The following is a 26,316-nucleotide window of genomic DNA, read 5'->3' as shown; positions in this document are numbered from 1 at the left end:
AGCAATGGAGAAGAAATGGAAGCATCAGAGCGTAACACTGCGAAAAGGAAAACAGGAAGGGAGACCTGGCAAAGAAGGAAGAGATAGAAACAACAAGACAATGAGAAGACAGGACGAAAAGAGAATATGAGGATGAGAGAGAGGACGTGTGACGTGATGACTTATGATGTGACGAGATGCGATGCGACGAGTGCAAGCCGAGGCATGCTGCCATGTTAGTGGAGTGCAGCCGCAGTCCCATGCAGCAGCACACTGCAGGCACTGTAGTATGTCAAATGTCACAGACGCTAGGGAACAAGCGCACACACGTCATCACACGCAGACGTCTGCCTCCATAAAGGCACGGAGGCTGCTTACATGTTTATGGAATTACATGCATGGGATTGCTTTTGCATTTTCTCACCAACTTACCAGATGTGGTTGCACATATTCTCACTAACACACACACACACACACACACACACACACACACACAGACACACACACACACACACACACACACACACACACGGAAATAGCTGCACACGATGTACAGAAACAGACACGTGCACATAACATCTCAGCACAAGGTTCTCGGGGGCTCTGCGTACCAGCACCACCGGCTCCGGGTTGATATGATGAGGTGAACACACACGCGGCAGTGCTGAGGTCGCCTGTTATCTGAGACACATACAGTCGGCCTCTCAGGGACTGTCTTAGCTGGAATGCCGTTTGCTGTCAGCTTCATTTGCACAGAGACAACTTGTTTAGGTGTGTGTGTGGGTGTGCGTGTGTGTGTGCGCATGCCCCTACTTTCTCTATGCGAGGTGAACGCCAGAGTCACCCTCCCTAAAATAACAAGCTAGCACTCTCCCATAGGACAGCAGACAGCCATCCTGCAAGCTGCCTGATCCTGGGCCGCCCTAGTTCACTGCTCCATCCATCTCCCTCCTTCTCTTTCTGTGTGTGTCTCTCTCTCTCTTTTACTTCCACTTCATGTCTTTGTCTCTCACTCACTCCCCATGAATCACACACACAGTCAGCGGTGGCCTAATAAGCAGGGTTTCTCTTCCCGACTTTTACTCCTTTCTCTTGCTGTGTGCCCTGTGAAATATTGTTTGGCTCCGTATGCACACTGGGGCGTTCACACAAACACACACACAAACACACAAAGTGTAGCTGAAATATCAAACGTACAGAGACACGGCATTAGTTAGACACAAAAGACGCACGCACACACACCCACTGATCCTAACAAGGAAGACCACCTCCACCTCCAGCTAAGCTTAATGAGCTCTCCTCTGGCTAACTGGCCTAGAAAAGGCAGCGGTCAGCAGCCCAAAGCCCATATATCTGGTGAGCCCTAATTTTGATCAGCCATCAGCTCTGTCTCACTAGCCGTGCAGGGGAGGACGGTGAAGAATAGGCCTCATTCACTCAATTAATAGCTCACTGTGTGTATGAAGCAATTCTGAAATAAACAGTGCCAAAACTGGAAAGAGTGGAGGGGGGGGGGGGATTAAAGCGGCAAATGGTTTTAAGGACTTAGCTGTCTATAATTTGCCTCTAAACTGGTGTTTATTGCATTTACAAATAATGATTGTAAACAAATTTGTGACAATATTGCTTAGAAGATGGAGAAAAGAATACAGTGGGGGCAAAATCTCATTACACCCTGGATGAATGTGTTTGTGTGAAGCGTTTCTGAGCGTGTGAGCGCAAACGTATAAATTCTTCATACGCGTATCTTCCTTGACCTATATGTTTCTGGATCTACGAATGTGCCTGTGTATGAAGTGTGTGTGTGTGTGTGTGTCTGTGTGTGTGTGTGTGTGTGTGTGTGTGTGTGTGTGTGTGTGTGTGTGTGTGTGTGTGTGTGTGCGTGTGTGTGTGTGCGTGTTACAGATACAGATATGAGCTGGCCAGGCCTGCAGGCTGCTGGGCTGTATGGAAATTAGAAGAAACACTGCTGAGAAGCAGGTGATGGAGGAGCGAGGGGGTAGGAGAGGGAAGAGGGGAGGCAAGATGGGGAAGGAAGAAGAGAAGAGTGGTGCAATGGGGTTGGATAATGAGGACTCTGAAGAGCGGGATAGAGAACCCTGAATAGAGATGTCTCAGAGATGGAGAAAGGTAAAAAAAAAGAGAGAGAGAGAGAGAAAGGGGGAGATGAAGTGGTGGAGAAGGGGTTATGAATGGACAGGGGAATGGAAAACAGCTGCCACTAGTGGCAGACTGTGGCAATGAATAATCAATTCAGAAGAAGGGGAGAGAGAAGACGAGGTGAAAGGAGAATAGTAAAGTGAACAAAAATATACATTTCGGAAGGGGAAAAAAAGGTGTATAGATAAAAAGGTGAAGAAAACAGATTGCAATGAAACGTTTCAGTGAGACGAATGGATCACAGGAGACAACAGGGATGTGAGAAATTAGAGAAGGAGGGCAGGTAGAGCGTCCACTGTGAGAAAGATGTGAGGATGAGAGGGCTGGGCGGGGTGGTCATGGGCATTAAATTAGAGAAAAGAGAAAAAAAACAGCACACTGGGGAGACGGAGCTAAAGACGGAGCAATTTGGCCAAAAAAGAGAAAAAAGGAGATGGGGAAAGAGCGTGAGCAGAGAGATAAAAACTGAAAAAGGATGAGAGGGGAAGGAGGGGGAGGCCAACAGACTGATACAGAGAGAGGAGGAACGGCGATGGGGGGGGGGGGGGGTGACGCTGGCAGTGGCAGGACACTGGTGCAGGCGTTGAGAGCGTGGCTTGCAGCTCAAGTTGGCATGGACTCTATCACTCACTCTCAGGCCTGGGCACAGGGCCCTCAGTGGCAGAAACATTTGCGCGCACACACACACACACACACACACAGTGAGATGTACGCACACAGGCAGATCAAACACAAGGACATTCGCGCTTTCTCTCTATTACACACTCGCACACGGCAGACAGAGACCGAGAGAAAAAAACTGAGCTCAGACACAAGCTGACGCACGCACACACTCAATTAGTCTCAGCTACACACACACACACACACACATGAGGAAAAAAAGACGGATGGATGAGCGTGTGCATGAAGGTGTGTGCATGTGTGTGTGTCTAATTGTGCCAGCACTGCCAGAGCAGAATGAGGGATGGTGTCTCAGAGCTGCTGCTGCTGCTAATAGCCGCTGACTGGAGGTGACAGGCGCTCTCGCTCTCTGTCTCTCTCTCTCTCTCTCTCTCATTCTCATCTTGTTTTCCACCCAATCAGCAGTCAGCACATCTGTCCTTCCCTCTTTTCCTCGGCCCAATTTGGCGCACCCTCACCCCTTTGTTTCTCCCTTCCCCTTTTCCCTCGCATATCCCTCCGTTGCCCTTTTACCCTCGCACCCTTCTTCCCACTCCTTCCCCCCTTCTGCTTTCATCTCCACTCCTTACCCCCTGCCATCTTTCATCACTTTCTGTCCCCCCCACAGCCTCACACCCCCACCTCCCTCCTCTCCACCCGGTCCTGATGATACACAGGAGACGGCTCATGCATGAGTGATTGCATACGTGCGCACGCAGACACAAACATACACAAGGACCGTCTTCGGCAAGGGAAGGTTGTGTGTGTGTGTGCGCGTGCGTGTGTACATATGTGTGTGTGTGTGTGTGTGTGTGTGTGTGTGTGTGTGTGTGTGTGTGTGTGTGTGTGTGTGCACCTGATTGTATTCATACATGAGTGTGTGTGGGTGCACTGGTAGGAAAGTTATTATTCCTGGTGCGCTGCAGCATTTCAGGTCCGGACGGAAAGATCAAACAAAGACTACAGGACGAACGAACACACACACACAAACAGAAACGCATTCATGTCTCCTCTCCTATCTCTTGCTGTCTTTTCATATCCCTGGCTTCTGCAGCTGCCTCACGCCTGGACTCTGTCCACAGGGAGACGAGAGACGAGAGCGAGCACTGTTCTGTTTTCTATCTGCACCAGGTTATTAGAGACATACAATTAGCAAGCTCAAGAAGGATAAATATGCCTGTGTGTGTGTGTGTGTGTGTGTGTGTGTGTGTATGTATGTGTGTGTGTGTGTGTGTGTGTGTGTGTGTGTGTGTGTGTGTGTGTGTTTGGAGGGAGTAGTTGTGTCCTATCAGGGACAGATTGTATGGGATGCATCTGGGTTGGCCTGGAGTGGAGACAAGGAGGGGGTATGGAGATTGTTAAAATTGTAGTGGAATTGACGTGTGTTCCGGTGTATGCGTTTGTCTATTCAAGGTTATGAGGTTCAGTACCATCATTGTGAGGACATTTGGACTTTGTGAGGAAATTTTGTCTGGTTTGAGGGTTAAGACTCGGTAAGGGGTAGGCATTTAGTCGTGATCGTTAAGGTTACTGTAAGGGGCCAAGGAATGCATTATGCCAATGAGTGTCCTATCTATAGAGAGACAAGTGTGTGTGTGTGTGTGTGTGTGTGTGTGTGTGTGTGTGTGTGTGTGTGTGTGTGTGTTTTTGTGTGTGTGTTTGTGTGTGAGTGTGTGTGAGTGTGTGTGTGTGTGTGTGTGTGTGTAAGGATTGGTCACTTCTTTTACCAGGGAAATCTCAGCATCTTTGTGCATATTCAATGTGTGAATGGGTGAGAAGAAGGGTCCTGTCGTGTGCCACCCGTTTTGTTTTTGTGAGGCAACTGTCCATCCCCACCACAGCAATAACGCCATGGTAACACAGAGCCAGGCTGCTGCGGGGATAGGGATAGAGTTTGTGGTCGCAGCTTCCTCTTGAAAGGGCTCCTTTTCATTTCTTTTCATCAGCCACCGCCTGCCTGCGTATCGCTCGCTTCTATTCCTCTTTTTCTCTCGCACACAAATCCCCTTTCTCTTTAGCTCATATGTATGCAAATAAGGCATCCTATGTAAATGAGACAGGTAGGGACCAGCAGTGGAGAGGCAGAAGAAATTGGCTGGGAGAGAGGAGAGACGAGGAGGCGAGGAAGGGTAGGGGGTGAGGAAGGGTCACTGGCGGATGGAGATGGGGTGACACAGGAAAAGATTCAGGCAATTTGTCCCTTCCTGGTTACAGTCAGTCAATGAGAAGTCTGGTTTCCTCTTATTATGCACCCTATAGACTTCTGCTCATGAAAGCTACATATAATGTTATATGCCCTGTTTTTAAAAATGAATCCATATTTTCCTCAAACTGTGGCCACTCATCCCTCCTCCCCTTTCCCTCCATATGCATTTGTTTTCTTTTTACTGAATAGGATAAACATCTTGGAAGGGATTTTATTTTTTCCCATCGGCCTTTCTCTCCCTCCACCATCTGCCATTGTGAGAAAAACTCCGCTCCGGCTTGATTTGCTGAGAGAGGAGCAGCTCTCGGTTTTGTGGCGTGAAGCGGTCCAGCACATAATCAGTGAAACACGACCCTGTTGCACGCACTGGAAGCAGCAGCCAATCTTTTCAGGGGTTTGTTTATCATCATTTTACTGATGTCTCAGAATTAACGCTGTAATGACTCACTGATGTTAAATGCAGTGACAAGCTAGATGCCTGAGGTTACACTTCTGTTCGATGTGTATAGGTGCCAAAATGGATTTGCATTAGGTGGCCAGTGGTGCGTTGCCAAGGAAACAAAGAACGCCTTGCACTAATTGGCTGTGGGATGGTTGCTAGGTGCTGGGTGGAGCAGATAAGCTAGCTAACTTTAAATGATATGAAGGGGGATGATGATGGAAGGGTGGAATAATTGGCTCTGTTGTAAACATATTGGCCATGTCTCAATGTAAAATACCACCCATCCCATTACCTGGCCACAGTCGTCAGAGGTGACCGACGCACTCTGTGTGCGTGTTTGTGTGTGTCCCTCATTTGTGCAGTTGTTTGTGGGAGCCCCCTGCTGAGGGACTCGGGAAGAGGCAATTGCATCATTTGCTTTTCATGCTTCACTGCCTATGTGTATGTGAGAGCACTTGAACACACACAGATACATACTATGATTATGAGAGGAGTTCAGAGTTGTCTCTCACTATAGGCTGTGTGATGTCCTCATGTAGGTCATTGAAAGTGTCACAATTGAATGGCATTGGATTGATGAGACATATGACGAGAGTGTGTTCAACATTAATAAGGAGACAATTGGTGGTTTGTTTGTTCCCTCTATCCTTCTGTATTCTCTCTTATATCCTCATCCAGCAGCATCTTTTCACGCCCTCTAAGTCAGCCAGCCTCTCTTAGTCCCAGTGCCCCTTCTGCCTGCAGCAGGGATGAAGTCATGCTCCACAGGCATAGTGCAGATGCCTCCCTACCTCGCTGGGCCCTCCCTGTGCCCGCCACTCAGTCACAAGCATATGGGCGCTTCGTTGTGCCAGTGCCCCTCCCAGAGCACCTGACTCTCGTCTAGTCACGCATGGCGGGCAGCGCGCACACACCAACAGTGAGGACAGACACACCTACGCGCACACTAAAACACACACTGCCAACCTTGCATGACGGGCATATCCTTGATTGTCCCCTGATGTTCCCCACCATGAGTCTCACCACCAACTGTGGGTAATGTGCACTGTGTAGACACCCTTCACTGTAGTGCAGACAGTCTTAACAGTGACAGCACTGGATGGAGTTACTCCATCTTTCGCTCCAGGTTGTGACTTAACTGCACAGATGACAAGAGTGCGGCACTAACACCCTCAGAGTTTAAAGCTTTTAATTCCCATTGGCACCAGTCAGGCTAAAAATATGTGCACTCGCTGGTATCGTAAGGTAGTTAAGATAAAAGCGTTCACCACATAGCGTATGCTCAGATCCCTGGTCCTGCATTAGCACTGCAGTATTTACTCAATAATTTCATCCCAGGGTATTGGAGCAGCAGAAGCAGCCGTTAATCTACTAAATGGGACCTCCATGATGGCTAATTCAGTTGATGTCCTTCCCCACTCACCACCTGTGTGTGGATGAAATGAAGAGCTCGGACTTAAAACACTACAACGCTGGTGTAGTGGACCTTTTTGTTTGGTTGTGCTTTGTGACATGAGAATGGATGCCATAACGTCACACTGTGATATTTCATACACCACTACAATTTTAAAAAAAGTTATATTTTCAGAAATATAAGGTTTGTGGAAAATGGAGGGAGAATCAAAGAGGTAAATTTTCTTTCTACAGAAGTATGACCCAAAATCTTAGTGTGTCATCTAACAGATTTATAAAAAAAACAATACACGACTAAAGACAGAACGCCATTCAAGGTGAAAAAGCTTCCATACCACAAAATTAGACCGATGCATGTGAAGTGCTGCCTTATTTACATGCACAGGACTTTGTTTCACTGTTGTCAACTGATGTCGAAAGCTGCTGATATGATGGATAGAAGATGGTACACACGTACACACGCACACACACACACACACACACACACACACACACACACACACACACGGTCCTGCATACACACATACAACACTGCGAGTCAGGCTTTGAAACAGGCAGGTAGGAAAATGGTGGTAATTATCGTTAGTTCTTGATGATTAACCAAGTGACACACACACACACACACACTGCTGTGATGCCCTCTGCTGTGTGGCACAAAATGGCGGAGTGTGTGTGTGTGTGTGTCCTAGCAGAGGCTGTGTCTGTAGGAGAGAGATGGGAATGAGGCCAGACAGAGGAGGATGGGAGGACTTGGCTAACATCAACTTTGTGTGTGTGTGTGTGTGTGTGTGTGTGTGTGTGTGTGTGTGTGTGTGTGTGTGATAACATTCAGGTGAGAGAGGGAACACTGACGGGCTCAGAGGGTGAGGCCCCAGCCGACTGCTCCACTTACAGCCTTCGTGCCTCATACAGACTCACTCATACATACATACAAACACACACACACACTCACTCACTCACTCACTCACTCACTCACTCACTCACTCACTCACTCACTCACACACTCACACACTCACACACACACACACACACACACACACACACACTCACACACACACCACGGACATAGGTATAAACACTTAAGTTCATATGTAGACACACAAACAAACAGTGATGTCAGAGGGGATGAAAGAGACCGAAAACACAGGAACGGAAAGAATGTTTTTCCCTCCTGCAGGTGGAGTGTGACCTTCACTCCAACTCTCCTCTCCTTCATCTGTCCATCTCTCCCTCCCTCCCTGTAGTTCAGCGCTCAGTTGCATGGCAGGTAATTTGCGCGCTATTGGAGATTAAAGTTTAATTAGTGAGCGAGGAGTCATTTGGGTCTGAGTCAGTTGGTTTGAGTGGAATAAAGCAGCACAGTGTGTGTGTGTGTGTCTCCTGCTCGCTCACCCTAACACATCAAGGCTCATCACTGAGAGAGAAAGTGAGAGTGGGAGTAGAGGATCCAATTCCTCCTTTCATCAACAAAGAACAAAGGATGGAGTCTTCCCCCTCTCCTCTTCATCTCTTCCTCCTCTTCGTGTCTCTCTGTCTTTCTCTTTTTCTTTCTCCTCCTCCTTCCTCCCCCCCTTTAGCTCTCCAGCTCAGTTGGCAGAGTTCCACAGCCATATTCACACTTCTCTGGTCCCTGGCGAGACTCACACACACACACTCACTCACTCACACGCACGCACGCACGCACGCACACAGACACATCAGCTCCGCCGTCACACTGCGCCGCATGCGGAAAAGCGAGTGAAGGGAGGGAAAGCGAAAGACGAGAAGCCAACTTTGTCTCTCTTCATCTAGCTGTGAGAAGTGACCGATAGAAGTGTCACCTGAAGTGATAGGTGTGTCAGCTGAGACAGCATGGCATGATCACTTCTCCTTTTTTCTTTCTTGCATCCCTCTCTCCATCATTCGATTCGACGCAGCTGGCTGGTCTCTCCCTCAATCTGTTCCTCCCTTCCACCAGTCTGTTTTTATCTCCCACAAAGTGTTATAACTTTGTCATCTGTCTCTCTACTTTGTTTCTTTTTTTGTGTACTATTCTTGGTCTTAATCATGTGGACATCAAACATGCCATATGGTGTCACACACACACACACACACACACACACACACACACACACACACACACACACACACACACACACACACACACACACACACACAGGCGTCTTGAGAGTTGTGTTTGCTAATGACGAGGGAGTCTGCATCCCAGCACCGCTGTTATTTCACTGGCTCGAGACACTAACGCAAATCAATAGGAAGCACGGCCCTGCGATAACGATCTCCGCTTCTCCTCTCCTCCCCGCATCTTTCCATTCGCCTCACCGCTGTACCCATGCACCCCCACCCCCACCATCTGCCTTGATCTCGTGGCTTCAATCTATCGCTCCTTCTCCCTCCCACTCTTCCTCCGTCTCTACGCCCTCGATCTCACATCCTTCCCTCCTCCTCCTCCTCCTCTTCTCTCTCTACATCTCACTGCCTGTCTTTTGCCTCCCTCACCTCCCTTGATCTCACAGCATCACTCCCTCACTTCTGCTCTTTGTCGCCTCTCTTCTTCTCCGCATCCCCCTTCTCATCTCGCCACTTACCTCTCCTCCCTCCCACTGTCTTTCTTCTTTCTTCACCCGCTCCCTCGCCTCGGTTCTGATTTCGCCCTCTCCCCTCCCGTCACTCCGCTTTCTCTCACCTATCCCCCCTCGCTGGTCTTCCATTTCATCCAAGTATCCCCCCATCTGCCCTCCAGTCGCTCCCCCATCTCTCTCACACACACCGTCTATTCTCGTCTTCCTTCCATCTTGTGCTCTTTTCAAACCTGTTGGGTCAAATGTCCCTTTCTCCTCACTCTCTCCTTGTCGCCCTCCTCTCATTTCACTTATCTGCCATCGGTGTATCAGTGGCTTGCCTCCTTTTAGTGTCAGTCTGTCTGGGTCTGCAGATGGAGGAGAGTATTCCCCAGTCTGGCTCTCAGGTAACAGAGGAGAGTAGTGGAGCGAATTTAGGAGGAGAGAGGGGGTGAAAGAGAGCAGTCCATCAAGGACGCCTTCTGGGAAGAGCACAACGACATACATGATACTGTCATGTAAAACTGGAAGTCAACTCAAAACAGTCCCACACATGCACATACACATCAAATCAATAAAATCAGTTAAAGCTTACTAGGAAGATACTGTGAAAAGTGAAAGAGACAGGTGCATCGTGGTGCCATAATATTATTATTAGTATTATTATTGAGTTATTGTCGGTTGATGCCACTTTGTTTGGTCTAATTCACGACTCTGTGTCACTCCTGCTGTTTCTCTCCAACACACACAGCTGGAATTGCCTGAATTTGCGTAAAAAAATAAAATCCTCCCCCTCGTTTCTTCTCAGAAGCTTCACTCAGTCGAGTCTGGACACACAGACATGACAGTTGTATTTTTAGATTCAGTGAGACTTACTCTTCCCGCAGATAGCCCGTGTCCATGCGGATAAACGTCCAGAAACTCCAGGAAAACAGGAAATCCAGGAGACGCTCCTCGTGACGCACATAACATCCTTGAGAATCTTCAGGTTTTTAAGTTTGCCTCGGTGTCAGTGTAATACAGCGGTAGTTTTCTAAAAATCCAAGTCTGAATTGGAAACATGAACTGCTAATGGCTAATTCGGCGTGGTTTTAATGGCACTAAATGTGAAGAAATATAGGCAAACATGACACGTGGCTCAAGTTGTTCTCGAGCTTACAGCCGGCTGGTTGCATTTCCTCTTTACGTCTCCTAAGCATTATGGGAGCTGTCGTTCTGTAGAAAAAAAAACTTTGTGAATACTAGTATAGGCTGTAACCACATAGACCTCATACAGCTGTAAGGACTTTAAAAAGTACATGTTTATGTCTATGCATGTGTGTATCATATACTAGACAGAATCAATATATTGTACAATTGCAATGGTTCCAAATGCTCGAGATTGCAGTGTTAATTCCCGAGATGTTTTACCTTCAATTTTGAACAGTGGGAAGAATTAGAGATGAGTCGTCAATCTTTATTTACAGTTTATGTTGTGTATCAGCCACACACAAACAAAACAAACCTGCCTGCATGACTTCATTAATAAACATGTTTGATTATAATAAACAACGTAGGAAAAACACCATGAGTCACCATTGGAAGCATACGCGCTCTGAAATATAATCACTTTATTGCACAAAAATCCTTCATTCTAACAGCACACACAAACAAACACGAGAGAAACATTTCGTTCTTATTTATTGACACACAAGCTGCAGAGGACGACATCTGAGGCTGCTCATCGCCACTGCTGATCTCTCCTTCAGGCTATGAAATGTGCCAGACCAAAGAGCTGCCTGCCCAGGTCTGACCTAAGACAAGGTCACACACACACACACACACGCACACACGCACACACGCACACACACAGGCACTGTCAGCAGCTGCACTGTGGCAAGGAAAGTGTATGAAAGATAGAGGACAGTGTAAACAGGGTACAACTTAGAGGACACAGAGAAGGAGAACAGGGAGGATGAGGTGTGTGTGTGTGTGTGTGTGTGTGTGTGTGTGTGTGTGTGTGTGTGTGTGTTGGAGAGAGACAGCAGGAGTGATACAGCATCATCAATTAGATGAACCAAAGTGGCATGAAACGGGAGCAGGTGCAAATCAGTGTGTGTGTGTGTGTGTGTGTGTGTGTGTGTGTGCGTGCGTGTGTGTGTGTGTGTGTTTGTGTGTGTATGTGAGTGAGTTTTTGAACATTTGCACATGTGTGAGTACCCGTGTGTACGTGTAAATGAGTAGAGGGATTGAATACATGGGAGCGGAACACACAATGAGCCCCAGCAGGGATGTCACTGCTCAAACACAGCTCCCTCTGCTTCAGTGGAGTCCTCCACCCATTACCTGGAAAAGGGGGATGTGTATGTGTGTGTGTGAGGCAGGAAGACGCGCTGTGCTAGACCAAACCAAAATGGGTCATTGCAAGATACGAGCCGCTTCACATCTGTTTCTTGCAGCTTTGTTGAAGAACGGCAGGTGCCATACGTCTCCACATCTGCTTTCAAAAATAAGCGCTCGAATTGATTTCCAGTCCGCAGTGTAAATGAGAACTTACCAGACACGCTCGGTTCTGACTGCCTCGCTCTTGTCTTCCTCTCTCATCCCATCCTCCTCCTGCATCATTTCTTTCTTGTGCTCCACACTCTCCCTCGCTGCAGGATTCTGACGGAATACCAAGTAGCTCTGCGCCCACTTTACAGGACCCCAATCCCCTTGTGTGTATGCATGTGTGTAGATATGTGTGTGGATATCTGTGTAAATGAGAGAAACCTGTGGAGAGGAACCAAGGAAAAGTGTGTGGGCCTGGTCGAGGTTATCAATGCGATGGGAACATGAACCCACAGAGCATCTCTTTGTTCTTCTTCTTCTTCGTCTGTGTGTTTCACTCCCTCTGCACCTCTGGAAGGTTAGCTGGAGTCCAAAATTGCCCTTACACACATATGTGCACACACATAGGCTACACACACACACACATACTCACACACACACGCTGCGGGGGCGTTGCAGGCAGTCAAGCTTGATCATGAAAGCTCTCATCCTTCACCCACACACAATCACATTCATGCTAAATGCTTGCACGTATGAGCACACGCTTGCACAAGCAGAAAGTGATTCCAGTTGGTGGTCACCTGTATCTACACCCAGACTCCGACACAACGGCACACATATCAGGTAATGAGCAATCAGTTTTCATCTTTCTGATTCTCCTGCCCCAGGTGTCCACGACAACCTTCGCCAGACACAAACACAACCTATGTGCTTGATTACGAGCGTGCGCGCCTGTCAATTTTCTCCCGCTCATCCCTCTCTCCTTCTCCATCCCCACCCGTCTCGTCACTCCGTTACCATGTCAACAAAGCCAGGTTTAGTCCTTCAAAGGGCAACACTCGGCAGCTGTCCACTGGAGGTGACCGCACTGAAAGACGGAGGGAGGGACAGAGAGGGAAGATAGATGGAACGTGAGATAGAGTAGGGTTGTGGGGGGAAGCAGGATGAGGGAGGGAAGAATGATTTTTGGTGTCACGGCGGAAAAAGATGTTACAAGAAATAGGTGTACAGGATTTGCCCTTTCGCAGCCCACGTCATCCGGGACACAAAGTAATACCATCAAATGTCTTTAAAGTGATATATGTACATGGAGTAGATTTAAATCAAAGCTTGTCATTCAAACATATGCTGCCGATTAGAGTCTGGGGTTGTGAGACACTGAACACATTCACGCTCTCCTCCCTTCTCCTGTCTGTGTGGCACAAACCGATCAATGAATATGTAGCTCTCAAAGATGCGGTGAGGAAAAAGAAATTCTCCAGGCGTGCGTTTTCAAAACAATACACAAGGTGCTCGTTGGTATTCACACAAACAGCGAGGTTCCTTTTCTTTTTGTCCCAGGACCCAACACTGAATGATGTTCAGCTGCATACCCCTGCAAATAGCTCCAAAATGTCATCAATCATTTTGGATTAATGGCGCTCGACTTCGATTTCCACGCAGCTTAAACGTGATGTTGCACGCATACTATTCACCTCATCTGCATGATAATCAAACTGAGACTGATTTTTTTTTGTGAATGGGATTATGTAAAGTTAACTAACTAACCACCGTGCTTGTATGTTTGTGTGTCACAGTTTTCAGCATGTTACCACCATATAAACCAATGGGTGTTGTGTGTGTTTGTGTCTCCTCTGGCTTCAAATACACCCCACCCCACCCCAAGCCACATGCATACTCCAGGTTTTTCACTTGACTGAGTGGCTCTGCCGTTGCCATGGTGACTGTAGACCCCGTTTCTTTTTCTTTGTTTGTTGTTTTGATGGGATAACATGTCCCAGTGTGAAGCTGTTCCTCTCTGAAAGGTCATTGGGCATCACCGACCTGTCAGGAGGGCAATAGAACGACGGAGATACACGTCCACAAACCGTCCAGTCTAGCCATCCCTAATTAATCGGGTTTCTGCTATTTTTATTTTCATCCCAGAGACAGAGACAGAGAGAAAGAGATAGGATGTCATTCAACAGAATAGAGGGATAACATCCCCTCTGCGTCCTGCTTTCAGAGCCAAATAGGAATTCTAAACCGAAACCGCAAAGCAGATAACTGTAATGGCTGATGCACGTCTCTCTCGCTCACAGACAGACACAGACAACAGCCTTGCTCCCTCCCTCTCTGACCTTTATTTATTCTTTCATGCTGAAGCCGCAGCAGCACTGAGTGTATGTGCGTCTGTGTGTGTCTCTGCTTTTTTATGCAGTCAAGAGTTCCCTCTCCTCTTCTTCTGGGTTTCTGAATTTGACTAACATTGGTTTCGAGTGTATGGTTGGTTTTCATGATTTTGTGTGTTGCACGCAGACAAGAGTGTCATCTTCATCAGAGATGAAATAGACAGCCGTGTCTGTGAATACCGATGAGTCATCCTGAACCCCAGAGACGAGACAACACCTCACACACGCACGCACGCACACACAGCATTAACTGGCCTCCCTCACAGAACCAAAATGATCTCTCAGATCGACCAGGACAAGGCTCAGTTTCCTCATTTTTAGATGCTATTGAGCCGTTCCCGCTTCAAAGCTCAGTCAGATACCGTCCAACAAAGACAGTTCTGGACCTAATCAATGGAACCAGAGGATTTGGTAGGAAAACACAGAGCTTGGTTCATTGTCATTCACATTCATTTTGGCAGTATTGTTTTGTTTTTTAAACTGTGATGTATCACCATGGGTTGGACTGAAGCAGAAAAATAAACAGATGGAAATGACGGATGGCCAAGAAACGAAAGAGAGTCAGGATGAGTTCTGTTTCTCAGAAATGACATCATCTTGAGGAAAAGACATTTATGACCAACTCAACTTCCTGGATGTTCTTCCTCACTGTCAGCCTTCCAATCCACTTTATTTGCCACCTGTCCAGTAGACTCAAAGTGCTGCGTGTCCATCTATATGTCTGTCCGTCTGCGAGTGTCAATAGCAGGTCTCCGCCCCCTCTATGTCTCTTCCTATAATCTATGTGACTGGCTGCCGGTGACCCCTCATGACCTCCAGCTGTGAGTCATGACAACGGGACACTGACAAATGTCAGAGCAGATATTGGCTTCCTCCATCTCCTAAGCCTTCCCCTTGGGTAGGAACCCACCCACACAGCCATGGCCAGACACGGCAGAGGAGAAAAGGAGGAGAGAGACAGAGGGAAGATGTGTTTCTGCCCGTCCATCTGTTTGTCTGACCGTCCAGTGTGTTGAACCTGCGGTTATCAAGTAAAAGGGCAAAGTGTCCGCTGAGAGGGAAGGATACTGACAGGCAATCTGAATACTCTCCGAGCCTTGTTGAAGTGAGTGTAATTAGAAAGGGTATAGCAGTGTGCTGATTGGGACCAGCGGCGGGGCGGGCTGCTGTGTTATTTTGGAGCGTGCTGAGTTAAGCAGGGTGTTAAAGGCAGATGTGTTAGACATGAGTGTGTGTGTGGGATGTTCAGGGTTTTTTGAGTGCTTTGTCGGGTTGTCGATGAGCACGTGAGCTGAGCTTTGGCATCTGCCGCGCTGGGTCGTGTTGTGATGATTCCGGTGATGGCGGCGGTGGTAAAGTGGGACTGTTTGTGAATATGCGTGATGGGTGAGTGTGAATGTGTGTGTGTTTCCTCCCAGGCCGCTCCACCTCCCGAGCACACTGCCTCTGCATGCATAATTAACCAGGATGACTGGGGAGGTAAACACACAGGGAGACGTTCCATCCCTCCACTCCTTACGCCTCCATTTATATGTGTGTGTCTGTCAATGTATGTGTGCGCGCACAGGGGTTTTGTGTGTGATTGTGTGTTTGCATATTTACATGTGTGGGTATGTGTATGTGTGTGTGTGTGTGTGTGTGTGTGTGTGTCAGATAGACAGTGCAGGACAAAATTTTGAAGTGAAAGTGCTTCTGAGCCAGAGTTGATGGAATGAGAGAGCTGTCTGTTTTCCTCCTTGTGTGCATGTGCACGTGCGTGTGTGTGTGTGTGTGTGTCTGTGTGTTTGTATGTGTGTGTCTGTCGAAGGGAAAGAAAGAAGATAAATCCCATCTCAAGCTGCCTCTGAAGATGATGCGATGAAAGAGAGGGAGAGAGGATAAAAAAAGAATGAAGGGGGGGACTGTAACCAGTCGCAGCTCAGCGCATTATGAACCATCCAGTGGAACAATCAGATTCACCCTCCTCTACCTCCTTCACCCTTCCCTCCATCCCCCCCTCCCTCCCTTACTCTCCTCTCCCCCTGTCCTTTCTTCCTGATAATATATTATTTTTACAGACAGGATCAGAAAATACCCCCATGGGTACATTTTTAAAAAGCATTTAAAGGGACCCACATGAGTACACAAACATCCAAACTGCGTTGTCAAATTAAGGTTTACAGATCTACATTGATGATGAAGGTGGTTATGAGGGAAGCTGCTTTGATGAGGTTTGAAGTGGGCAGAACCCAAGGTAATCAATCACACTTCTAGCAGCTCACGTTCGTCTGTGGAGGTGACGAATTTTGCTAATTATGGACCAGTCTGCCTTGTAAGCTTGTGCACAACTTGGCATTTTGTATGCATGTGCGTGTGTGTGTTACCTGCAGGTATGTGCGCAGTGATTGCTACAGCTCATATTTCCCAGGAGCCCAGGTTGTAAAGCCCACTCAGTAAATCATCTATCCACCTCTGTCTTCTGCATCCCCTTCTCCTCATCCTCCTCCTCTTCACCCTCATCATTTCATCACTCTTTGCCCCCCCACTCCCCAGCCTCAATGACTCTTTCTCCCTCTCCTCCCATTAGAACTCAAACGCCTTGTTGTCGTTCTGCTTCCGATGCCATTCACCTCTCCAGAGAGAAGGATTTGTGAATAAAAAAAGAAAGAGAGAGGCAGGAGGAGGAGAAGAAAAAATTCAGAGATGAGAGATCACGTAAGAGAAACAGCACAGAAAAGAAAGAGAAACAAACTTGCACAAACAAAAACAAGGAACAGACAACGTGGGCGTCATGTGCATGGATGTAAGCGATGTGTGTGTTTCTCCATCATCCCTCTTTCTCTGTGCTCGAGCAGCAAAATCAATGCAAGCACTATCTAGTAAACAGACAGAGAGACAGGCAGATCACCAGAGAGGATTTGGCGATCTCAGCATGTATCCTTCGTCCTCTCTCCTCTCTGACCCCTACCAAGGAAGGGAGCAGCGCCATGTGATGTGGTGCATCCACAAATACAGCAGTTAGACAGCCACACAATTCCAGGGCTCTCTGTGCAAGATATGAGCGGAAGGAGAAGATGTAGTGTAGTGGTGGAGAGGAGACGTGATCAGAATGTAGACCCCACTCGCCACGCACACACATGCATGTAAGGGGAAAAGACAGAAGGATGAGTGAAGTAAATTGATTAGGGAGAAGGTTTTTTATTGTGTGTTTGCTTTGTTTTTAGTGAGAGACACACAAACAGTGAAAAATCTGATTAATTATTCCTCAGAACAGGCTATTGTGAAGACAAGTGGAAACAGAAATACACACACAAACACAAACACACACACACACACACACAGACACAGATAAACACGTGGCGTCACAAAACTGGATCCCAAACAGTGATGTGTACCTGTCCATTCTCTCTGCTCTGCTGTGCTCGGCAAGCTTGGTCTGGCTTGTCTCCTATAAGCATCTTATTCAGGTCATTGTGTAAACAAGTATCCTCACTTTCAAACACACACACACACACACACACACAACACAACACAACACAACGCATCATTGTAGGGTGAAGCACAAGTAGGCTGCAGGCAGGGGAGATAGGAAGGTAGGAGGGAGGACAGAGTGTCTCCAGGGGAATCTATAGGTGTGCGTGTGTGTGCGTGTGTGTGCGTGTGTGTGCGTGTGTGTGCGCGTGTGTGTGCGTGCTTGTGCGTGCTTGTATGTGTGTGTGTGTGTGTGTGTGTGTGTGTGTGTGTGTGTTTAAGGGACTGCCAAAAGCTGTGAACCTGCATACATAAACACAAATACACCTACTCTCTCTCTGTCTCTCACATACACACAGACACACACACACACACACACACACACACACACATGCCGTATGTTTCAGAGATGAATAATGCTACTGTGTGTCTGGTGGGATGCACCGCTGTCCCTGGGGCGGGTTGAATGCCGGGATATTGTGCTGGAACTGGCTGACACACACACACACTCAGGCTCAGCTCTGTGTCTCCAGGTGACTCTATTCCTTTTATAGAGCAAGAGCACGCTCCACCCCTCCTCTCTTTTTCCTCATTTTTGTATGAATGCATAAACACACCTTCACAATCACACACACACAATTTTATGACATCCTGTGATATACTGAGAGCATGCACCCAACACACACTGTAACACTTCCTACTTCCCCTTGGAGGAAATTGGAGTTTGCATCTGTGCAGAAGAAGACAGAGAGGAGGAAAAAGAAAAGAGGACTGAGTCCTTTTATGAAACACAGCATCCAAAACATTATATCGTGTAGGTAATACATTTTAATATCATGGAGATGCAAGAAAAGGGGGCTAAGTGTCCTATCTAATCCTGAAACAGTTAAACTGACACAGGGGCTCTGTAACAGTGTTTTCATACATGACCTCCAGGTAAAACCCGGAGAATCGGCTACGCAGTGTTCTCCCCGCAGTTTGCCTTTCACACGTGCACAACACAGCGGGATGTTTTCTGCACAGACTCGTTCACAACAACAACAAATCCTCAGCATTATTCAGGTGAGAGGCGGAGCAGCTGGGAGCAGCACACAGACACAGGAAGTGACGTGTTAACTCCACTACCAAGATCACATGATCATGTTGACAGCACCCCGACACCTGCGTCAGCTCTTATCACCAGAAAATCTCTTGACATCCTCGTCTATGTCTTCTATGTGTGTGTCACACCCTTTTCACCGGGAGATATTGGTTTTCTTCTTGATTTTTTTTATTTTTGTTCTTGCGATCACACATGCACCTCCTCCAGAGAAAATATGGAGGAACGGAGCTTATGTGAGGTCAGTTCAGACTCCAGTGTCATGACCCAACATGGCCGCTCCTCATAATTTCACTGATGAACGTTTGCCTGACCTGAATCATGAACCCAACATAATCACAGACACACACACACACACACACAGGGGTGAACACGTTTTATGATTTATTTATTTATTCCAAATAATTAATTTGCCACACACCCCTCTCTCTTTGCTCTCTCTCTTGCTCTCTCTCTCTGACCTGTCAATCAGAGCACCAGAGACTGCATCACACGCCTGCCCCTCCATCTTGAGTAACTGAAAGATCCGGAAGCCTGCACTATTGTGGGGCCATTTTATATACATACAAAAGAATATACACATACACACACAAATGTACAGTTTTTTTCAAATCGGGACGAGAGAAATCAGCAATCAGGGTTGTGAGCACTATAAAATACAACCACTGCTGTGATATTAAACTGCTTTTGAAAATATTTCTGTTTATATAATACATGGGATCTACACAAAAGTTAGTGTGAGTGAGTGTGTAAATCTCATTTTCAAGGATTCTCAGTGAGGGGGAGAGTTTGGCTTTGACTCCAGGCGAATGTTAAAGTTGAATTAGACATTGAATATGAAAGGAGAACAAGCAGAATGGATAAACCAGTTCTAACCCTCACAATTTCTCCCTCTTTTCTCTCACTTCCCCCTCCCTCCATCCCTTCCTCCAGAACCCCTAACCCCCTTCCCCCTTTCCCATCTCACCTCCCCCTCCCTGCTCTGGCTACAGACGGAGAGATGCAGTCCTTCCGTGAGCGCAGCGGTGGTTACCACAGCAACCAACCCTGCTACCAGCAGGAGCCCCATGAATTATCCCGCCTGGAGACCTACCGGCAACATCCGCATCATCCCCATCCCCAGCACCCACACCCAGGCCCCGGTCCACATCCAGGTCCAGGCCCAGGGCTCACCAGAACAGGCTATGAGCCTCATTCACTGGCAAACCCAACAAGCATGCCTCCAGGTGGAGGACCAGGAACTGGAGGAGGACCCAAGGACTGTTACAGCCAGCAAGCCTATGCTGGTTACCCAGGCAATAGTGGAGGGAATGGGAGTGGAAATGGGGGCGCAGCATCCACACAGGCAAAGAAATCCTACAGAGGAAGCAAAGTGCCCCCACCAAATCCCAGTCAGCACCTGCAGGGCCCTGGGGGCTATGGTAACCATATGGGTTCTGGGAATTACTCAGCTCAGTATATGAGCGAGGGCCACCTCCAGCAGAAGTGGGATGACCCAGCTCAATTAACTCAGTATGAACAAGAGATAGTGGGGCGTATGGAGGCTAGTGGTACCGCCACACCTGGCCCCTCCCAGTACCTGGACCAGAACATCTTGGGCCATCCCCAGACCCAGTGTCACCAGCCGTCCGCCCCTGCTTATGCCAGCCCCCACCACCAGTCCCACCCTGCAAACCCTGCCCCCTCCTCTCTCATGTATTCCCAGAGTCACCTGCACTACCCCCAGCACTCACCTTCTCCTTCACCATACATGGAAAAGTGTAGCCCTATGCCCCACTGTTACAAGGGTTACAACATGCCCCCAAATTCCCAGTATGGCAGACAAATGAGCAGCCACAGTAATCTGAAGCAGGGGGGTTACAGGTCAGCCCAGAACAGTTATGGCTACCAGCAGGCTCCCTCCAGAGGTTATGAGCAGCAGGCTCCTTTACAGGCAATGGCAAACCCACAGGAGCCCCACCCCAAGTACCAACACTACAGCCAACCCCAACAAAACTACTGTCTCTCAGAGCTGTCAGTCAGATCACCAGAACAGTATTATCAGACATGTAGCCCCTCTTCCAGCCACTCCCCTGCCCGCTCTGTAGGACGTTCCCCCTCATACAGTTCCACCCCTTCACCACTAATGACCAATCCCGATTCATTTCAGTATGGCCAACCTCCCATGACTCCTGGGGCAGCCTCTTCCGCCTCATCCTCTTCAGCTGGCATGCAGGAGCAAGCCAGTGCCAACACCATGTTGATGCCCCCTCGCTCACACCCTTCACCCAACGTGCCCCATGCGGCCCCGCACAACTATACTTCCACACCGCAGGTTCCCACCATGAAAGAGCGCTTCTCAGAGAAACTGCTCTCAAACCCCAGCTTGTGGAGCCTGAATGCCCTCACCTCTCAGGTAGAAAACATCTCTAATAATGTCCAGCAGCTGCTGCTTTCAGAGGCACTGGTGGCCAACAAAAAAGGCAGTAAGCGCAGCAGTGGAGGGAGCAACAGCAGTGCTGGTAGTGGAGCATCCTCCAAAAAGGGTGAGGAGTACAAAAGTCCTCCATATCCAGATGGTGGTGGTGTTGTTGGTGGAGGCACCATGCAGGACCCTTACTCTACCCCACAGCACCAACAAATGCCCATGGAACTACATGAGGGAGGCTACTCTAGCAGTAGCGATGAACAACTGGAGAGGGGCTACTACTACTGTGGCCAGGGCCGAAGCCCTGCACAGGCCCCTAACAACACACACCTCAGCTTGGACACAGCCTCGTCATGCTCCATGACATCTCCGGATGATATGTCCACCAGGTCTGGGGACTCAGGTCTGCACAACCTTACACCTGATGCTACTAGGTGTCAATCAGGTCAGGGAGGAGATGGCATGAGTACGCCAGCGAAGAGCATTGGTGATGAGAGGTCTCCTACAAGTATTACAATCCCAAGTCCATTGAAACAAGAAATGGACTCTCCTTTAGATATACAGCATAACAATGAGCCTGTGAAAGAGAACTTTGAAGAATCCGCCTGGACAGAGAAGTCAGGTGACAAAGAAGAGGTGACAACAGAAAAAAATCCTGACTGTGACATAGATTTAGACACAACTATATCAACAGAGAAATTGGAGCAATGGAGAGATAAAGAGAAATGCCCCACTCTCTATAGCAAAGTAAACAAAGAGGTGACAGAAAAAAGCTACTGCTACGAGGAGACAGTGTACCAAGGGGTCCAGGGCAAATATGACCCTGATGCAAGAGACTTAGTTGAACAGTCCCCAGCAGCTCTTTCTGATTCAAGCCACAAAGAACACTTTGGCCAAGAGATGAAATCAGAGGCATTCAAATCTGAGTCTCCAACTGCTTCTGAGAGCTCAGTGAAAACACTGCCTTTCATTTCTGGGGGTGACCTTGAACAGGATCAATATTCCACAGAGAAAGAGGATAGCTCAGAGAACACCTCTCCAACCCCCCAAGTCGAGGCTTTGGATGAGAGCAATTCAGACAAGAAAGAGAGCAGAGATGAGGAGGATGAGGAGGAGGAGGGGGAGGAGGATATGGATGCTGATGAAGAAGATGAAGAAGAAGAAATACAGAAACAAGAGCAACATGCTCTTTCCCCTCCTCTGTCTGCAGAGGTTAGGGAGGAACTGGGGGAAGAGGAGGAAGTGAGCAAGTCAACGACTGAGGAGCACATAAATAATAGAGATATAAGAGATGGGCCAGAGAAGCCTCCTGGAGATCTCTGCAGCAGAATGGAGAGTGCTGAGCTCCACACTGACAATGAGTTTACAGGGACACCAGCCCATCCAAATGCAGCAGCAGTAACAGCAGCAGCAGACGCTTCTGCAAGGGAGTCAGCCATTGGAGACACTGCTCCTCAGCCCCAGTCTGCGATGCCTGTCTTCTCAGCGCTTAATGAAAAGGCAACACCTCCAGCTCAGACCAGAGATCATATTGATCACAGTGATGCTAAAGTGCTGGAGCCAGACTCTCCTCAGCTTCCAGGGAAGTCAATACTTCCCTCAGCCCCCTCTTGGGCAGACACTCCACCCTCCCCCAAAAAAGGTGATGAGGACATGGAACCAGGCATCAGCTGTGCCAGTGCTGTGACACCCTCGGCCAAGCCAGAGCCCATGGCCCCATCTGCTCAGCCGAGGGCGTTTGGACGTAAGCATGCCAGGGGCAGAAGAAGAATCATGCATTCAGGTGTGGGAATCAGGCGACAGCTCAGTTTGGAGAGGGAGAGTGAGAAGGAGGAGGAACCTCTGCAGAAATCCTGCATGCCTCCAGGCAAAACAGTGCTATTCTCAGATCAAATGGACCTAGCTCATCAGGACTCTATTATTAGCCAGACTCCAAAAATACTGACTGATGGTTTTCGTTCAAGAATGTGCACTCGTTCATTCAATGCACCAGACTTGCCTCCCAAAGTCGAGCCTCATGTGAAGAGAAAACCAGGCCCGAAACCAGGTTCGAAGCCTGGGCCAAAACCAGGGCCAAGGCCCGGACCAAAGCCAGGGCCCAAACCAGGAGCAAAGCCAGGTCCAAAACCAGGGTCTAAACCTGGGCTAAAGCCTGGACCAAAACCTGGACCTAAACCAGGTCCTAAAGCAGGACCAAAACCTGTGCCAAATGAACAGGAGCTGCCCCTGAAAGCTGAGACTCTTGTAAAACGAAAACCAGGACCCAAACCAGGTTCAAAACCTGGACCAAAACCAGCTCTAAAGCCAGGTCCAAAACCAGGACCTAAGCCTGGACCTAAGCCTGCAGATGATTTGCCCATCACCGACACTGCAATCATCAAGGCCCAGGTGGGTCGTCCCAAAGGCTCAGTTTCAAAAGCAAAGCTGGTAATACAAGAAGAAACAACTCAACCATTGACAGGACTTCAAAGCAGGGGCAGAAAGAGCCTTAAAGCTACAATATTACAAATAAACCAGGATGTAAGACCAGTAAACCAAGAGGAGAAACAAGCAAACTGTGAGGTAAAGGCACCAGAAAAGGAAGGTAAGAATATGGTGTTGAGATCCAGAAAACCCTCACAAGAAAAACTGTCAAAAGAAAAGGAAAGAATAATAGCTGAAGATATCCTGTCCCACACAGTACTAGATATTAAAACCAGTGATGTTTCTCCAAATGTAGAAGAGCCTGTAACTGTGGAACAAACTCGTACTCCTATTACCGATGTAGTTAAAAATGCAGATGTTCAAGCGGACCCACCTGCACCACTTGCCTCACCAGTCCCAACTGAACAATCTGAAAAAAAGACATCACTTCCACTAAAACGTAAACCTAGCCCAGAACTTTCTACACCAACAGTAAAGAAGAAGAGGGGTCCGAAGCCCAAACCAAAACCTTTACCATTTCAACCCCCCCAGCTGGACCGAAATGTCTCTACACCTAAAGATAAGGCTGCCCAGGGCCCTAAACGAAAGCGAGGGCCACCCAAGAAAGCTTTTGTGGTCACTCCCTCAACCAAAGACACTTCTCACATCAGTGAAACTGAAATTACTAGTGATGTGCCTGTGGTGCCGCCTCAGTGTCCCACTAAGACAAAAGTTCTTCCGCCAAGAAAAGGTAGGGGACAAAAATATGAAGCCATGGTGCAAAAAATTACATCCCCAAGCTCAAAGAAACACCTTCCAATTCCCCAGATAGACAGTCACCTAACTGATGATGTTACAGCCAAGGCTTTGTCTCAACATGTCTTAAAGGAAGGTGAAACGTCTGTGCTTGTAAAAGGCTCTGAGACGACAGAGGGACAATTGAAAAGCATAGAGTCTAGACAAGGAGAGGTAAAACAACTCGAAGAGAGAAAAGAGGAGGTGACCCATGAGGCAAGTCAAGTAGCATCAACACCAAATAAGGTGAGACAAGGGCTGAAAGAGGAGGTTGTAAATAGGCAGATTGCAAGTCAGGAAAACATTAAATCAGAGATACAACTGGATGATGGAGCTGACAAGGTTTGGAGCTCAATGGATGTCCCAGTGGAAGTCAAAGCTACAGGAGAGTGGGAGACTTCAGAAGGTGATTCGACTACTTCCACTAAGTCATCCAGAACTAAAAGGAAGAGATGGGCTATGGTGGAGAGTACAGATGTGTCTGTAGTAGCCTTGGAAGCAGGAAGCCTAATAGTTACAACACCAAGGTTAGCAAAGCAGAGGGCCATCAAAAACAATCATGAGATGCACCTAAAACAGAGGAGAAAGAAGAGAAAAGTCCAAACTCCTCTGGAAGAAATGGAGCCAGTTGAGGAGACAAATATCGAAATAACAGAAGAACAACTGGAGAGGATAGAAGAGAAGGCATCGTCTGTAGATTCCACACTGCCTGTGCCAATCACCTTAGATGAGATCACAGAGCCCCCTAAGCTTAAAAGCACAGAACTCATCCAGAAGCCTAGAAGAGGGAGGAAACCATCGTCAAACCCAACCAAGAGGAAACGAGGCAAAACCCTATCGGAGCAGATTCCTGGCATTCCAGTGAAGGTCCACAAAAAGCCTGGGCCAAAACCTGGGATGAAAGACGCTATTGAGGTTATCGAGGCAGTTGTCAAGGCTGCAGGTTGTGAACAGGTGGAAAAAGAAGAGAGAGAAAAAGAGGAACAAGAAGGAAGGGAAAGAGAGAATGAGGAAAAAGAGAAGACATATATTGTGGGTCCTATGGTGACAATATCGGAAAAGCAGACAGAGACTATTACTGTGAAAAGAATCAGGCGTAGGCAAGTACATCAAAATTCAAAACTGTCTTTCTGTCCTTACGTACGGATTAACAACTCTAGAGACTTTTCCTCTTGGTGTGCCATAGTCAACAAGCCTGAGGATGCAGTCATATTTCAGAGACGAAGAAAAAAGGGCATACTCAGAATGAAGAATCCTTTCACAGTTGCAAAAGTAGTACCACACACTGCTGCCATGCTACAGGGACCCTTGGTAAATAGAAATCTAATTGGGAGGTGTCTGACATGCAGCCTGTGTGGACAGCCAGCAAATTACAGAGACCTGGGTGATTTGTGTGGACCTTACTACACAGAAGATGGTGTTCCAAGGAAACTTTTGACGATCACGCACACAGAATCCCTCAGGGGTGAGTCTGAGAAGAGCAGCGAACACAACTGTAGCACCAGTGAAAAAGCAGGCCACTCCTCAAAGAATGAGGACGAGGACATCACAGAAAAAGAGGGCAACACAGAAGCATCTTTGCAAGAGGGCAGTAGTAACAGGACCCATCATTGGCACTTCCGACGGGCAGAGAGAACAGAAAGGACGAGTCGGGAGGGTGGTTCACGAAGATTAACTCTCCGGGAGAGGTTCAGGAGGATGAGGCAGCTCCAGGCCATCAGCGCAGGGGTCTCCAGTGACCAAGAGGGCAGTGACAGCATGTTCCAGAGGCTACAAGCAGAGGCAGAGGCTAAGGAGCACTGGGCGCATGAAAACTGTACCATCTGGACAAAGGGGGTAATTATGGTAGCTGGGAGGCTATACGGACTGAAGGAGGCTGCCAACAACTCAGCCCAAACGGTAAGTTAACAATGACTACAAGTCTTGTGCAATTCCAAGATATGTGCAGATGTGTGAAGTGAAAATTTACATTTTGTAAGACTGTTTTGAGAAATGAATGTTAACTTGAGAATAACTGTAACTTTCCCCTTCTTCTCTCTTTCCG

At 47.9% G+C, this 26,316-nt stretch overlaps 1 protein-coding gene across 2 annotated transcripts in view; it reads left to right on the top strand.

Moving 5' to 3' along the window:
• LOC109643957 (retinoic acid-induced protein 1) overlaps window positions 1-26,316 on the top strand; it is a 50,433-nt gene that overhangs the window by 19,576 nt on the left and 4,541 nt on the right. For both annotated transcript variants that reach the window (XM_069524547.1, XM_069524546.1), the window contains exon 2: window positions 19,601-26,171. In XM_069524547.1, coding sequence (XP_069380648.1) covers window positions 19,668-26,171 — 6,504 coding nt within the window. In that variant the 5' untranslated portion in view covers window positions 19,601-19,667. The remainder of the gene's footprint in view (window positions 1-19,600; window positions 26,172-26,316) is intronic.

The sequence above is a fragment of the Paralichthys olivaceus genome, chromosome 5 (assembly GCF_024713975.1).
Source record: "Paralichthys olivaceus isolate ysfri-2021 chromosome 5, ASM2471397v2, whole genome shotgun sequence".
Taxonomy (NCBI): domain Eukaryota; kingdom Metazoa; phylum Chordata; class Actinopteri; order Pleuronectiformes; family Paralichthyidae; genus Paralichthys; species Paralichthys olivaceus.
This window is presented reverse-complemented; position numbering and strand designations above follow the sequence as displayed.